We start from the raw sequence: 14412 nt of genomic DNA on the forward strand, positions 1-14412 counted from the left end.
AACAACCAATTTAGACACTAAACTACACCAAATGAAGTCAGAGGTATCGTACTAAAGAACTCTATGGGCCAAAAAATGACTACTTACCCTAATGACAGTCTTCAATTTTATACATCCTTTGCCTTACCCCTTGATTTTCCTAAAATCAGTCACACTCTCTGTGTTGGTCTTCCCTCCCCCTTACACACAAGCACATCAAATCAAGGCAATCATCAACCAGCAGTGAAGGAGCAGGGGGTCCACACAAGCTTCCACTCCCAATTCTAGGGGTTGTTGGTTTCACTCCCATTTGCTGCACAGCTGTTAATAAAACTTGCCTAACTATGAGGTCCAGAAAGCCTCAGACCGTTAGTCCAACCAGCTCACTGGAAAACCCAGAGAGCAAAGCACATGTGTGTTTCTATTTCTACATGCATGTTTCTCACCCACAAGATTCACATTCTTTATAATTATGGGGCATGGTCTGATACTAGCTAATTCATTACTGCTTTTTGCAACAGGATTGTAAAAAGAACTCTGAATCATTTTGCTAATAATTCTTCTTTTCTAAGATGTCAACTTTTCTCAGATACAGCTTTAAGATAATACACTAAGTGGGTTTTACTAAAGACTCCATAGACATTGGTTCCTTTCCCAAATCAAGAGAGAACAGTGCATGTGTGCACATGGGTGCACACACTTATACAGTATATATTTCAATCAATTTTTATTGATCATGTACTAAGTGCTTCGATGCATATAAAAATGTATTAGTTGTACACAAATGTTCATAGCAGAATTACTCTCATGAGTGGGAAGTGGAGACAACTCATGGATAAATAAAACATGGTATATCAAAACAATGGAACATATTCAGCCATAAAAAAGAAATTCTGACACATACTGCAGAATAGATGAACCTTAAAAATATTATGTTAAGTGTAAGCCAGTCACAAAAGAACAAATACCATAGGATTCTAGTTACATGAAATATCTAGAATAGGCAAAACCACAGAGACAGTAAGCAAACTAAAGGTGACCAGAGACTAGGGGAAAGGACAAATGTAGGGTGAGTGGTATTGGGAATGGAGTCTTTTCGGAGTAATGGAAAGACTCTGTATTTAAAGAGCAGAGGTAACTGTACAACTATGTGAATATGCTAAAAAATACCGAATTATATATTTTGAAAGGGTAATTTTTTTTTTTTTTAAGCATATGAAAAACATCTAAAAACAGTTGAATTCTATAAGTAGCTGGACCTCCTGTCTGTGGTTTATGGAGTCACAGATGACTAACTAGGATGGCACCAACTTTAGAAACAGAGAAAGGGTGCTGAAATCTTTCTTCCTTTGCCCAACTGCATCTCCTCCAGGGGTAAGGAAGGAAAGCGGGGTTCGCCTTTGGAAATGCTGGCTTTTGAGTGTGGCAGGCTGCCCTAACCAAACTTTATCAAACAGGCAACCTGAACTGGTACGGCAGGCCCGCTATGATTGAAGGAAGGGCTAAAAGTGCCTGAGCACTCCAGCTGGTTACACATGCGGTTCCTCTCCCAGGGCTCCTGGCTTTGCTCACCATCAAAGAAGTCCCACCAGAGCACGAAGCACCAGTGGGAGACTGCAGGTGCATGGAGGAGAGGGAAGGAACCAGGGCACAGCCTCTCTGTCCTACTTCGGCACTTTCTCAGGAGCACATCTCCTCCAGCTCCAGCCCCAACCCCACCCCACTTCCAAAGCTGAGCAGTGGGATGTGGCTTCTAGCTGTCCCACTGGTTTGGCTTTCTCCACCACAGGTGTGACCAATCACCCTTGCATCTTTCTGATTAGACCCTCACTGATACACCAACCTACTTCAAAGGAAAGGTCTTTGTAAACACCAGTTGCTAGGTGTTGGGCTGAATGTTTGTATTCCCCCACATCCAAATGCATATGTTTAAGCCCTAACCCCACCCCACCCCCACCCCGTGTGATGGTATTTGGAAGTGAGACTTTTGGGAGTGATTGATCAGGTTTAGATGAAGTCAGGAGGGTGAGGCCCCCATGATTGGATCAGGGCCTTTATAAACAACAGAAAGAAAAAACACTTTCCATAAGCAAAAAAAAAAAAACCAAACCATGTGAGGACACAGCAAGACGACAGCCATCTAGGAACCAGGACGTGGGCTCTCACCAGATATCAGATCTGCCTTCATCTGGGACTCCCAGCCTCCAGAACTGGGAGAAATCAGTGTCTGTTGTTGAAGTCCCCCGCTCTATAGTATTCTGTTATAGCAGCCCCAACAGGCTAAGACACTGGCCTTTCTAGTGTTTCACTATTTCAAGGTTGTTTTGCTGATAATCAAAGATATACCTTCAATCACCAGCCATTCATTTGCTTAAGTGGGAGGGGAAAGGTAAATTCTTTCAATCCCTTTCCTCTCCCCAGCCCCTCTGCTGGTTCTCCATTGTGAAACATGGTAAAAGCCTCTGTACTGTGAGTGCCAGAGCAGGCAGGGCAGACACTGAATCCTGTCTTTGGTGTCTAACTTCCCTCAAACTCACATAGGTGCACATACATTTAAACACAGACAGCCACCCACTTTGTTTCCCTACCCCTGGGAGCAGATGTAGTTGGGGAAAGAAAGATTGATTGTATGTTTTATAAAAATAAAAAGTTAGTATACAGAACCTATGTTGCCAAATCAAGCTTTTTTTTTCTTTTTAAATTATCAGGACAGTTTTGCAGGCACTTCCCACTGAAGATAGAGCCTGAGGGAATCAAAATATCTGCCAAAAGCTGGTCGAATACGTCCAACAGAAAATGAGGAGGCTGAAGCTGACATTTCATTTAAGTTTTGGTCCTCTTGATGTTAGTAATCCTATGATTTTTTCCTCTGACTTTCAAGCTGTTATGATGTCAAGTAAATGTCTCTTGCTAGAATAGAGACTGTGCATATATGAAAACAATAAAAGGTTACTAAGTGTCCATTTGCTGTCCGATGTGCTACAGAAACACCACCATAATAGCAAAACCCAGAGATGAAAATGCCAAGCACTGGTCTGGGTGGAACAGGGGGAGTTCTCCTGCCCAGCTCATGGTTCTGTAAATCAGCACCACCAGTGTGGGAAACGGTTTGCCACAGCAGGCTCCAGCAGAACGTGGGCAATCCTAGCCCCCATTGCCTTATTCTACTCTTTAGATGTAAATTTAATGGAAACGCATATATATGTTCATCATAAGATGTGTAAAAGAATGCTAACAGCAGCATCATTTGTAAGAACTGGAAAATGGTGACTTTCCAATGCCCACCACCAGTCAAACACACGGGGACCCATTTCTATAATGGAATATTATACAGCATCAAAATAGACAAACTATTACCACATGCAACAGAGGCAAATCTCACAAAAATACCGCTCAGTGAAAAATGCCAAATGTAAGAGTACATTTATGATGTTCAAACCAAGCAAACCTAATTTGTGCCTGGGGCGGGCAGTGGGGCCTTTCTTTGGGATGCTAATAGCACCTTTTCCTGGACCTGAGCAGACAGGCGCATCTACTTTATAAAATTCTTCAAGCTGCGTAACTGTACTTTTCTTTATATAAAGTTTACTTTATTACAGTTTACTTTAAAAAAAAAAATAAACAGCACTTTTACAACAACTAAACGCACCTTTGGTCCCTTTGGGGCCATTGGCACCATTTGGAGACGCTGTCCTCTGAGCAGACAGTGGCTGCAGAAGTGTCCAGCCCACAGGTTGCTGCCTGGCTGCTAATGGCTGCACTTGGCTCCTGTTATGCCCACACACAGCCACTCCAACGCCACTTGGGGTGGAGGCAGGACCTGCTCATGTCACTCAGCTTCCAGTGGCAAGACAAGGCCATGAGGAGGATGTGGTCAGAACCTGTGCTCTTGTCTCCACACCCAGCGACCAGGGAACATCGCTGCTAAACACAAAGTTGCAGGCGCTGCTCGTTCAAGGCAGCCCTTCAGTGACCTGCCGGTGAGCTTGCATCACCTGACTTCTGACCTCAGAAGAACCATTCTTACCGAACTACTCCAGACCCTGCCCATGCAAGGATGGGCTAAATACACTTGCCATATGAGAAGCCTAGTTCAAATCAGAACACCGGCACTGAAAAAAGCATTATATTAATCAAAAGTCACCAGCTAGGAAGAGAGAACCCATCCTACCCCGCGATGAGGAAAAACCTGTTTAAAAGTCAAGAAAGGGTCTAAATACAGATGTTGATTTAACTTGACCTCTGTTGGCCTTTACCAATATGCAACCGTTCTCACTTTCAGTCAGTCTCCCCAACTGTAAAACTAACCCTATGGGAGTGAAAAACATTTACAAAAAAATGAATGCAGAGTGCCCAGCCAAATTCTGTTAACAAAATATAGTTCATAGCAAAATAGTATAGTTTATAGCAAACTCCACTGTGCTTTTCAAGTGATACGAGCCCACATCATGTGGATTTTCCTAGGCTGAACAGTCTTCCCTAGAAATGGAAAATCAGTCTTCATTTTAGCTAAATCTGCTTACCTTTTCTTTTAGATCAGTTTCTTTAAAAAATTATAGAAGATAAACTGTCAGCAGCATTCCTCTTTCAACAGTGGCCATTACGTCAGTGCACTAATAACCAAATCCAATGACAGGCAGCAGCTGCTCTAACTCAAAATCCCACCTGCTGTATGTAACCTCGCCCAAGGACTCAACAGGCGGACTCTAATAATCAGTCACCTGCACTTTTCCGAGGTTATACTGGGTCAGGTCAACTAGGCCTGCACAGCCCTGCTGAACAACAGTTAGGTGATGCTTTCATTTTGGAAAATTAGTAAGTTACAAAAGCAATACTGTCATAATTTGAGTTCTTAAGGATCTAAGAAGCATTTTGCATGAGTTTTCTTACTTCTGAAAGAGCAGCACACATCTTCACATCAGTGAACAATGTTCAAAATCAGCATGGGACCCACCAGTAACCAAGGCTGATGGACCAATAACCGAGGTCTCCAGCTGTGGTCCAGGGTCTCAGAGATGAGGCTCACTGCAGGGGCTGGGGTGGAGTTAATGTAAACTGCGGATTCCTAAGCCCAATCTTAAACCTGTTATAAGTCAGACTTGATATTTGGGGTAAGGGCAGAAATGTGGATTTTCAAAGCTCCCTAGGTGCTACTTGGCACATGGAAGTCTGAGAATCACTAACGGAGTAACAGGTATTCTCTCAGCACTGAGTCATCTCCCCAGGCTGACACGTCTCCCAACCACTCCTGCTGGGAAACCTGCTTCACTGTGCCCCTTTCAAGTGCAGATAAGGCCAGAAAAACTGCTCATTCAGGAGGCAGCCCACCGGAAGGAAGTCTAGCACCTGCTATGCTGTGAAGCAGGGCGCGCAGTTAACGAGTATGACCAGCAGCCAGAAAAGAAGGCTGTGAGTGGAGGAGCTCTGGGAAACAGGCTTCCCTCCGCGCACTCAGCGTGGGGGTACCCAGTAGTGTCTTGGGGAACGACGAGACACAAAGTAAAGGCTTAGGAACATCTCCACCTTTGACTTTGCAAGTCTACTTCTAGGCTGTTTTGAACTTTACTGAAGGATAAAAAAATGAACCTAACTAAATGGAGATAAGTACAATGTTCTTGACTGGGAAGAGTAAGGATCAGAAACATGTCCTCTATCTAAATGTATCTATAAATAAAAGCAATTCAATCAAAATCCTATTGAAATGTTTAAAAACAGAACTTGAAAGACTGATTCTGAAGCTCATATCAAGAGACTGAGAACATGACAAAGAAATATTTTAAGTAAATGGGAAAAACCATCCAGCTATCAAAATATACTGTAAAGTTATTAAAGTGAAGTGATATCAGAACAGGTGAAAACAGAAGACCAATGAATCAGAAGAAAACCCAAAACTAATCCAGACTTTTCCTTGTGTGCGTGTGTGCGCGCAGGCGCCTCTGTAAGCACCAGGTTTTCTGGCCCAACTTGTAAACACACGTGCAGGTACATTTACACTCAGACTTTTTCCTCAGGCATGTGCTGTTCTGCATCTTGTTTCTTTGTGTGTATTTTTGTACATACTTTTCTGCACAAAATGAGAGTATTTCTCTAAGGTACATACCTAAAAGTGAATTTGGGGCCAAAAGGTATGCACATTTAAAATAGGATGAAATGACAGGTGCTGCCAACCAGCATCAGTCTGTTTTCCCAACTGTCACTGTCACTAAACAGGGCTGTGTCTTTTAGTGTTTGCCATTTGTGACTTGCCTTTTTATGTCCTTTGCCCAATTCCCTGTCAAGCTACTCATTGCTTACCAAATTACAGAAGACCTTTATTTTGCACACGAGCTCACTTAACGCTGCTGGTACTTTGTCTGCACTTGTCACTACACTCTACTTCCCTTGTGGTGTCATTTCCCATAGAAAACCTTTAATATTTCATATGCTCAGGTCTAGCGATCTCTTGAGGATCCTGGTGCAGTGACTGACTGAGGAAGCCCTGACAGAGATGGATCGTAGACAACTGGAACAGCGAGAGAAGGGGCCACACCAAGCTGTGCTCTCCTCAACAAGGCAGCAGGTGGAAGGGCTGCAGCTGTGGGGATGGGCAAGGCACCAAATATGTTAGGAAGGCTGCAGGTTAACACCCAAGATGAATAAGGGTGGGAGACAATAAAGACAGGGAAGCAGACATCTCTCAAACAGTATCTTGTGCATACCATATGTGATTTTTTGCAACCCATGAAGAGCCTTAAAAACTGAGTAAGCCCCAGGACTTCTGGCCAAGATGGAGGCTTAGACTGACATGCTCGGTCTCCCTCCACAACTAAGTAGGAATACAACTACCTCAAAACCAAAGATAACCAGAAATTCCAGAAAATAAAACTACATGGAAGCCCAACGTATGAAGTTATAAACCAGCGGTGCTCGTCTGGATGGGTAGGAGGGGCGAAAAACCAGAGCAGAAAGGTCGGGCGGTGCTGTCCGCGGTAGCAGCAGGGATAGCTGGTGGGACTGCAAGAAACACCAGGGGAGCAATCCTGACTACAGTTGAGACCTGCCAACTTGCGATTACAACGCTGGGGAAAGCAGACCCCTATTGCCTCGGACTGTGAGGCCCAGAGGGCGTGGGGTCGGAGGAAGAAGATCCCGGTCTCTTGGCGGAGAGTAACAGCAGGAATCCATCTTGGAACCTCGCTCTCACACAAAGCGCCACCGTGCAGCGAAAAAGGTCACTGGTTGCTGCCAGTCGCCGGGTAGTGATGAGTGCACGGGACTCCACCCCCATAGCCCGCCCAGGAAGCAAAGCTAAACGCAAGACTGTCAGGATGAAGCAGAGCACAACTGAAATGCCGGTGACGCAGCTCACCAGGCAGCAGATGAGGGACTTAACCAATGAGCAAATAGGAAATCTTTCTGAGGCTCAGTTCAGAGCTATAGTCATAAGGTGGCTTACAGAATTAACAAAAGATTTGGAACAAGATGGGGAAGGAATGAAAGCTAGTCCTGCTGAAATGAACGAAAACACATACGAGACAAGTGGTGAGGAAATGAAAACCAGAGATCAAATCAACAAATCGGAGCATAGGGAAGGAACAACAGTCAAACAGCGCAGAAAGAGGAAACAAAAAGGGAGAAATGTGAGGAGAGGCTCAGCAACCTATGGGACAGCTATAAGCGAATGAACATTCGAATTATAGGATTGCCAGAGGGCGAAGAAGAAAAACTAGAAACTGAAAAATTATGTGAAAAAATAATGAAGCAGAACTTCCCAAACTTGGAGAAGGAAACAGACTTACAGGTCCAGGAAGCACAGAGAGTTCCAGAAAAACTGGACCCAGGGAGAAACACTCCGAGACACATTATAATCAAATTGCCAAAAATTAAAGATAAAGAGAGAATCTCAAAAGCAGCAAGAGAGAAGAAAAGAATTATGTACAAAGGGGTTCCAATTAGACTATCAGCTGATTTCTCAAAGGAGACCCTGCAGGCAAGAAGGGATTAGCAAGAAATATTCAAAATAATGAAAATCAAAAACCTACAGCCACGAATACTCTATCCAGTGAAACTGTCATTCAGAATAGAAGGGCAGAGAAAGTGCTTCCAGGACAAAGTAAAACTGAAGGAGTTCATTAGATCCAAACCACTGTTATATGAGATGTTAAAGGGATTGGTTTAGAAGAAGGAGGATCAAAATTTATGAACATTAAAATTGAACTGCATCACAACAACCAATAACAGAAGCTAGGGAATCGAAACAAAGGCAAACTAAGTAGGCAACGAGAGTGGGAAAAGAATTATAGGTATGGGGAACATATTGGGGGTGGTGTCAGCAGGGAGGGGGAAGGGGGAAAGGGAGGTAGAATGTACAGGAATTAAGAAGCATAGTAGGAGGGAATGGAGTAGACAGGAAGAGGTTGAGAAGAACTATATGCACAACCAATGGGCATGGACTAAAAGGGGGGGAACAACTGGAGGGAAGGGGGTCACTGGGTGAAGGGGAGCAGAGGGAAAAGAAACTGTGACAACTGTAACAGCATAATCAATAAAACATATTAAAAAAAAAAAAAAAAAAAACTGAGTAAGCCCCAAACATAAGGCATCTCATTAACCAGAAATTTGTGAAGTAGCAGCATCTGAACTTTGCTGAGCAACAGAAACACAGAAATTAACCTGGTCATTTAAAATCTCCTGGCAAACGAAAGAAGAGGCAAAGCTGGGAACAGACTCTCCATCTCCTGACTTCCTGTTCTGTACTCAACAGGTGGCACCTTTCTAGTCAGACACTCCCACATGGCCTCAGGGACCACAGGTTCAGGTAAAATGCACTCTTCACACCCAGGCCACCAAAGGGAACAGCTCAAAGCAACACTCGGCCAGTCTCTCTGCTCATCCCACCCACAAAGAACCAGAAACCACTAACTAGAAGAAAGGCTTGAAAAAACAGTGATCTAGACAAAAAATCAAGCATATAATCCCTTTCTTGCCTCACCACTCACTTAGACTAAAATACAGGGGTTAAGAATGGCAACTGAATTTTATCTTTGTAGTTTGTAGTTTCACATTAGTTTTTAATAGTCTCTAGACTGTGCCTTTAAAAATATTCTCACAATAAGCAAGTATTCAAGTAACGAGAATGCATTTATCAGAGACAATTTTTGATTTAGGACAGATGCATCAAATGCTGCATAAGCATAATGGAGGCAACTGGAGTCATGCACTGAGGCACCTTCCCATCACTGACTGGCTGGGGGACAGTGGGGACAGTGGCCACAACGAGTTGTTCAATGGACACTCCCCAAGTGACCACACGTCAATACTGCCTCCCTGCTTCCTTGCAACACCCATGATACACGTTATAGAGCCAGAAAAGGCTGAAGGCCACAAGAAAGCATGCACGTCACAAAATAGCTTAGAATGTCCCTGCAGGAACACTCCACAGATGTGCTGTCATCACCACTAAGCCTAGCCAAGTACCTGTAAGATTTGTACACATTCTTTCATGGACAGGGTTTATTGTCCCTCATCCATAAATTTGGACAAACAGCAACCAAAAGTGATAAAAATGCTAAGAAAATACCAGAAATCAATTCGCCAGCAATGACAATCAATCAAATAAAATTGGATTTTGAAAAAAGTAATTGAAGCAAAACAAGAAAACACAAATTGCATACTTTGGGCCTAAATACTTTTTAAATTAAGGGGAAAATGACTAAGTTTCAATATACATATAATGAAATCAATTATAACATGAAAATAATTTCTTGACTGGTGTGCCTACTAAGCTAACGATACTTTCCCAAAGCAAGTAAGAGAAGGGAAGCGGAGTCAGTAATTGGTAATGCACACCAAGGCTCGTTCTGGCTCTGGTTTGATTCAGGTTGCCACTGTGCCCTTCTCCAGCAGGCTAGCCCAGCTTGGGGCATCTATTTACACTCCCCCCTTACACAATAGACTCTTTACATAGTTAGCTCCACTCTAGGCCTGAAGCCAATCAGATCAGGCCTCCACAGCCAAGCAGACCCTCCAGCGAGGGACGTTTCCCTCTGACGAACCTCAAACACCTCGCGCCACTACTGAACTCCACAGTGCAGCTGCCTGCTCAGGAGGTGAAGGGACTCCAGTGGAGAGAAGGCACTCTGCAACACGGTGCGCACAGCCTGGCAAGCAGGCATGCCCACCCGAGAAGAATGAAGCCAACTAACTCTTCTGATCTGTCACTCTCCTAGGTTTCTTCTCATAAACAATTTATATGCAGACACAATGTCTGTCCCTTCACAGAGTCAGGTGTGTAGTGCTGACCACTGCACTAGTAGTGAAGCCCCATGGTAAACGTGACAACCACATACCATCGCTGAAAGGTGCAGAAATCAGGCTCCAACGATGGCTGAGCCTAGTTTATTGAAGAGTGATATAAAGGCCTTCCCATCCTTCATCTCCTAGTTCCACTGTTTCTATGTCAACTAGACCTAGAAAGAGCACTCCCTTTTCGTAAATACCACAGCTCCATTCCAGGAAGGTGAAACCCAGAGCGTTGTCTTTAAGGACATAAACAGATGGTTCAGGAGCAGAACTGCAGTAAAATATAATAGATTTAATGCAGACAAGGGAGGAACAAGAAAACGAATGTGAATACAGAACTGCTCTCAGCAACCCTTTGTTGGGAGATGTTGAAGGCAACACCTTCAACAAAGCCGGGTGTCAGGCAGTAAGCAGTAGCCAAGCAGGGCTGCTCTACAAAGGATACAGAAGAACTTACTGCAGTTACCGCTGCAGCTGGTCCCTCAGGGCTCTGTGCTCCATGCTCCTCCAAGTCCTGTAATTCTGCAAGATCCGATCTCGTCACTGTGAGCCAAGCATGCTGGCACAGAAAGGAGCCGGGCCCAGAGGTTGGCTCATCAACCAGCGTCTTACCTGACTTGCTCCCAGGTCTTGGTGGCCAAATGCAGAACCCAGAGATCCTTGTAGTGGTAAAACTGCTCTCCATCGGGAGAAGCAAACTCCCCTCCAAAGATCCACAGCTGCCCGCCACCCTGAGGCACCACCACAGCCTGTGAAAGGAAAGGCGACAGGTCAGGACAAAGCCACACAGCTCTTGGCGAACTCCAGAGGTGCGGAGCAGCACCTGCACCACCCACCAGAATACAGCCCACCTGCACCACCCACCAGAATACAGCCCACAGTAGTCTTGGCCAGTGCCCACACTCCGGCCTTTGAGGGAAAAATTCCTGAAAAATCCCTCATCAACAAATCCTAAGTCAAAATCTAATCTAACCTAGGCATTCCTAGGTTGCAAAATTACCATCTACTTACATTTAAACAACCCCATATCCCATTAAAATGAGGACAAGTATGTCAAAAATTAACATCAGTTATAACACAAACTGACAAGAGTATTTTTTTATTAAATATCTATACCAAAGCTGTTTATCTGCACTCATTAATTCTTTTCCTAGCTATTAAGCATTGTACACCTAAAACCACATTCATGAAGAAGACATGTTTATGTAGCATTATAAACATTTACTTTTTAAAAGATATAAGCATAACAGGAAGGCACACGGAAGCAGTGAGGACAATGCCCTTTGGGCTGCACGTGCAGGAAGCTCCCACATAGGAGAGGACAGAGTGGCACAGTAGCTACACTGACCCTGCACCGCACCACATCGAACTTTCAAGATGCACACATGCATATTTCAAAGTATTACTAGGCTTACCAGAATATCAAAGTATTCACAGTACCAGAGAAGGAAAACTCTGACTCCAAAGAACCTCCGCTGCCTTGCAGCATACCTCTTCAGGGGAAAGGCTAAGGGAGTAAACCCCGACAGAAAATCCGGAGCCGGAGTCCCTAAGGCGGTTTGACGTTGTAGTCAACACCGGCAACTCCTGCGGCGCACCTGAAGCCAAGCTGTATTGACTCCGTCTTTCCCTTGGACCCTTCAGCTGCGAAGAGAGGGGGGGTCTGCTGTATGGGCAACAGCAGACCCTCCATATCACCCTGCCCAGGCTCTGTAGCTTCAGCTTCACTGGAGAGGACACTCCAGCGTCATCGCAAGATGTCGATTCAACACGGGAGGAGACAGATACCGTGTCACTCCCGAGTCGGACTGCACAGCCATTCTCGGCGGTGCAGATAGACTCTTAAGAAGCTACACCATCGTCTCTCGAGACGGACGGCTGCCGACAGTACCAAGAGTCCACGGCCAAACATTCCATAAACTAATGAGCTAATATGAGGGGAAAAGCGGCTTAGAACAGGAAGTCCAAGGCTCATATCCCATGAGCAAAATTACTCTTCACACTTCAAGGTTACTCACCAACTCAACGAAAATGAAGCAAGAACACTCAATAACCCATACCCTGCACTAGTATCAGGAATGCAAGTATGAAAACACAGAAGTTTGGCCAAGCCATCTTGTTCTCAGAGTAATCAAGCAGTTGAGTTTTCTGTCACCTCACTGAAAGCTGCATCTCTGTGGGGCAAGGGCAACATTCCAGACTCTAGACTAGGACCGCCATGCTAGATCCCCCATAAGGAGAGAAAAGCAAGTCAAAGCATGTAAAAAGGCCTTTCCAGATAAGGAAAATATTGGGCAAGGGCAGCAATTTTCAACTGGTGTGCCATAAAAAATTTTAAAACATGCAATACCTGACTGTGTAGTCAGGGGCACTGACCTCTTTTCCCTTAGATTGTCAAATAAAAAACCGAAACAGCCGACACAACAATAGCTGTCCATGTAAATGAGTCAAAATTATACCTATGTTTCTGTCACATTGAAAAAAAATTTTTTTTGGTGTGCCGCAGTTTTAGTCATTAGTTTATGTGTGCCATGAGATGAAAAAGGTTGAAAGTCGTTGAGTAAGGGAATGTATTTCAGATAGTCACAATAACAGTGGATGCTAGTTCATGTAAAATAACCTCTATAGATGCAAATTCAAGAAACACAGATTTGGAGAATTTTAAAGGCAATTTATACACTACCTAGGCCCAGGGTTTTTAAGCTTTGGGTTGGATTTTTGTTGAAGATTGCTGACGTGAAGTCCAAATGATAACATATAAAATTGGAGCCCCCTCACCCAGAATTCCAGATTGGCCTCCTTCTCACCAAGGACACTTATCTTACAATGCCTGCACTGTCCACTGTCCTCTCTGTGGTTTTGCTAAAGACCCAGGATGACTCTGAGGTCCCAATGGAACCACCCATAACTGCCTGAACCCTCCAGAGTCACACAACCCACTGGCTGGCCAATGACCAACAGAGCCATCCCTCCACTGATAAAGTTCAATGGTGTGCCACTTGCTGGATGGCACAATTTCAAAAACAAATCACGATGTGGCTGGTTTTATGGTTAGCTGACCTATAAACCGAGTATCTGAGGGGACAAACTGCACAGAAACGACTTCTCCTGCAAGTACCCCACAGACATGGGGTTTGACACTCACTCAGTCAATGCGTGGCACAGCGCAGGGCAACAAAGCAGACAACGTAACCAAATCCTTCACACCAAGGGTGTATGGACAGGGAACAGCAAAGGGGCCTTCTTGCCAAGGAGCCTGGATCGGTGGCGGCAGCAAGCTCAGTGTGACTGAGGGAGGGGATCTGGGTCAGGGGCTATGCGCACCAGGACGCTCCTGAGCATTCTGTGTGAATGCCTACTTGCCCTCACATACCTCCACGGAAAAGTTCCCACTGGAAGGGTCAGACAGTGGCTGGCAGGAGGGTCCAGCCCCAGGCACCTAGAGTTCCCACTGCAGCACGGGTTCTCTGACCTACCTGGCACTTAAGAACACTGCAGAACCACGGCTCTGTCACTGATAGCATTCTTGTCCTGGACTACCTGGAGGGTCCTGAGTGGCATACTTAAGAGTAACACAGCTCTCTTTCCACTCCCATTTTCAGACACTTTTGTGTGTAGCATGTCAGCACAGGTGACTGACATATAAAGGGACAAGCCAGTTCCCTATCACTCAGTAGTTCTAGAGGAAAGAAACTGATCGTTTCAAATCTTTAACACAGGTGTGATGATTAACTCAGGCCCAAACCTAACACATTTCTTGAGTTTAATGAAGTTAGGTGATATATTCATGCTCCGTAATATAATGAGTTCTGAAAATCATATTATAGAAGGCTACTTAATGTCATGAGATAACAGTATAATAATGCATCAACTGGGAAAAACAGTATAGAAAAACATATACATATATGTGTGCGTTTATATGTATATGCCAACTAATATGAAATACAGATGTGTAGAAATATAAATATGCAGAGAAAATACGAAGAAATATAAATTAGCAGTTCTAGAATGATGGGCAATGAACTTTTCTACTTTTTTTTTTTTTTTTACAATGAATATCACTTATATAATCAATGTAAAAGCCATTTAAAAAAAATGAAGTCCAACTCCAGGCAAGAAGAAAGGACTTAAGCCACAGTTCACCTCTACATT

The 14412-nt window shown here is 44.2% G+C and overlaps 1 protein-coding gene across 1 annotated transcript in view; it reads right to left on the minus strand.

Moving 5' to 3' along the window:
• KLHDC4 (kelch domain containing 4) overlaps positions 1–14412 on the minus strand; it is a 51617-nt gene that overhangs the window by 26472 nt on the left and 10733 nt on the right. Inside the window, exon 5 of the mRNA XM_090260950.1 lies at positions 10873–11009. Coding sequence (XP_090117076.1) covers positions 10873–11009 — 137 coding nt within the window. The remainder of the gene's footprint in view (positions 1–10872; positions 11010–14412) is intronic.

Source organism: Furipterus horrens, unplaced genomic scaffold (assembly GCF_987537825.1).
Source record: "Furipterus horrens unplaced genomic scaffold, mFurHor1.1.pri manual_scaffold_13, whole genome shotgun sequence".
Taxonomy (NCBI): Eukaryota; Metazoa; Chordata; class Mammalia; order Chiroptera; family Furipteridae; genus Furipterus; species Furipterus horrens.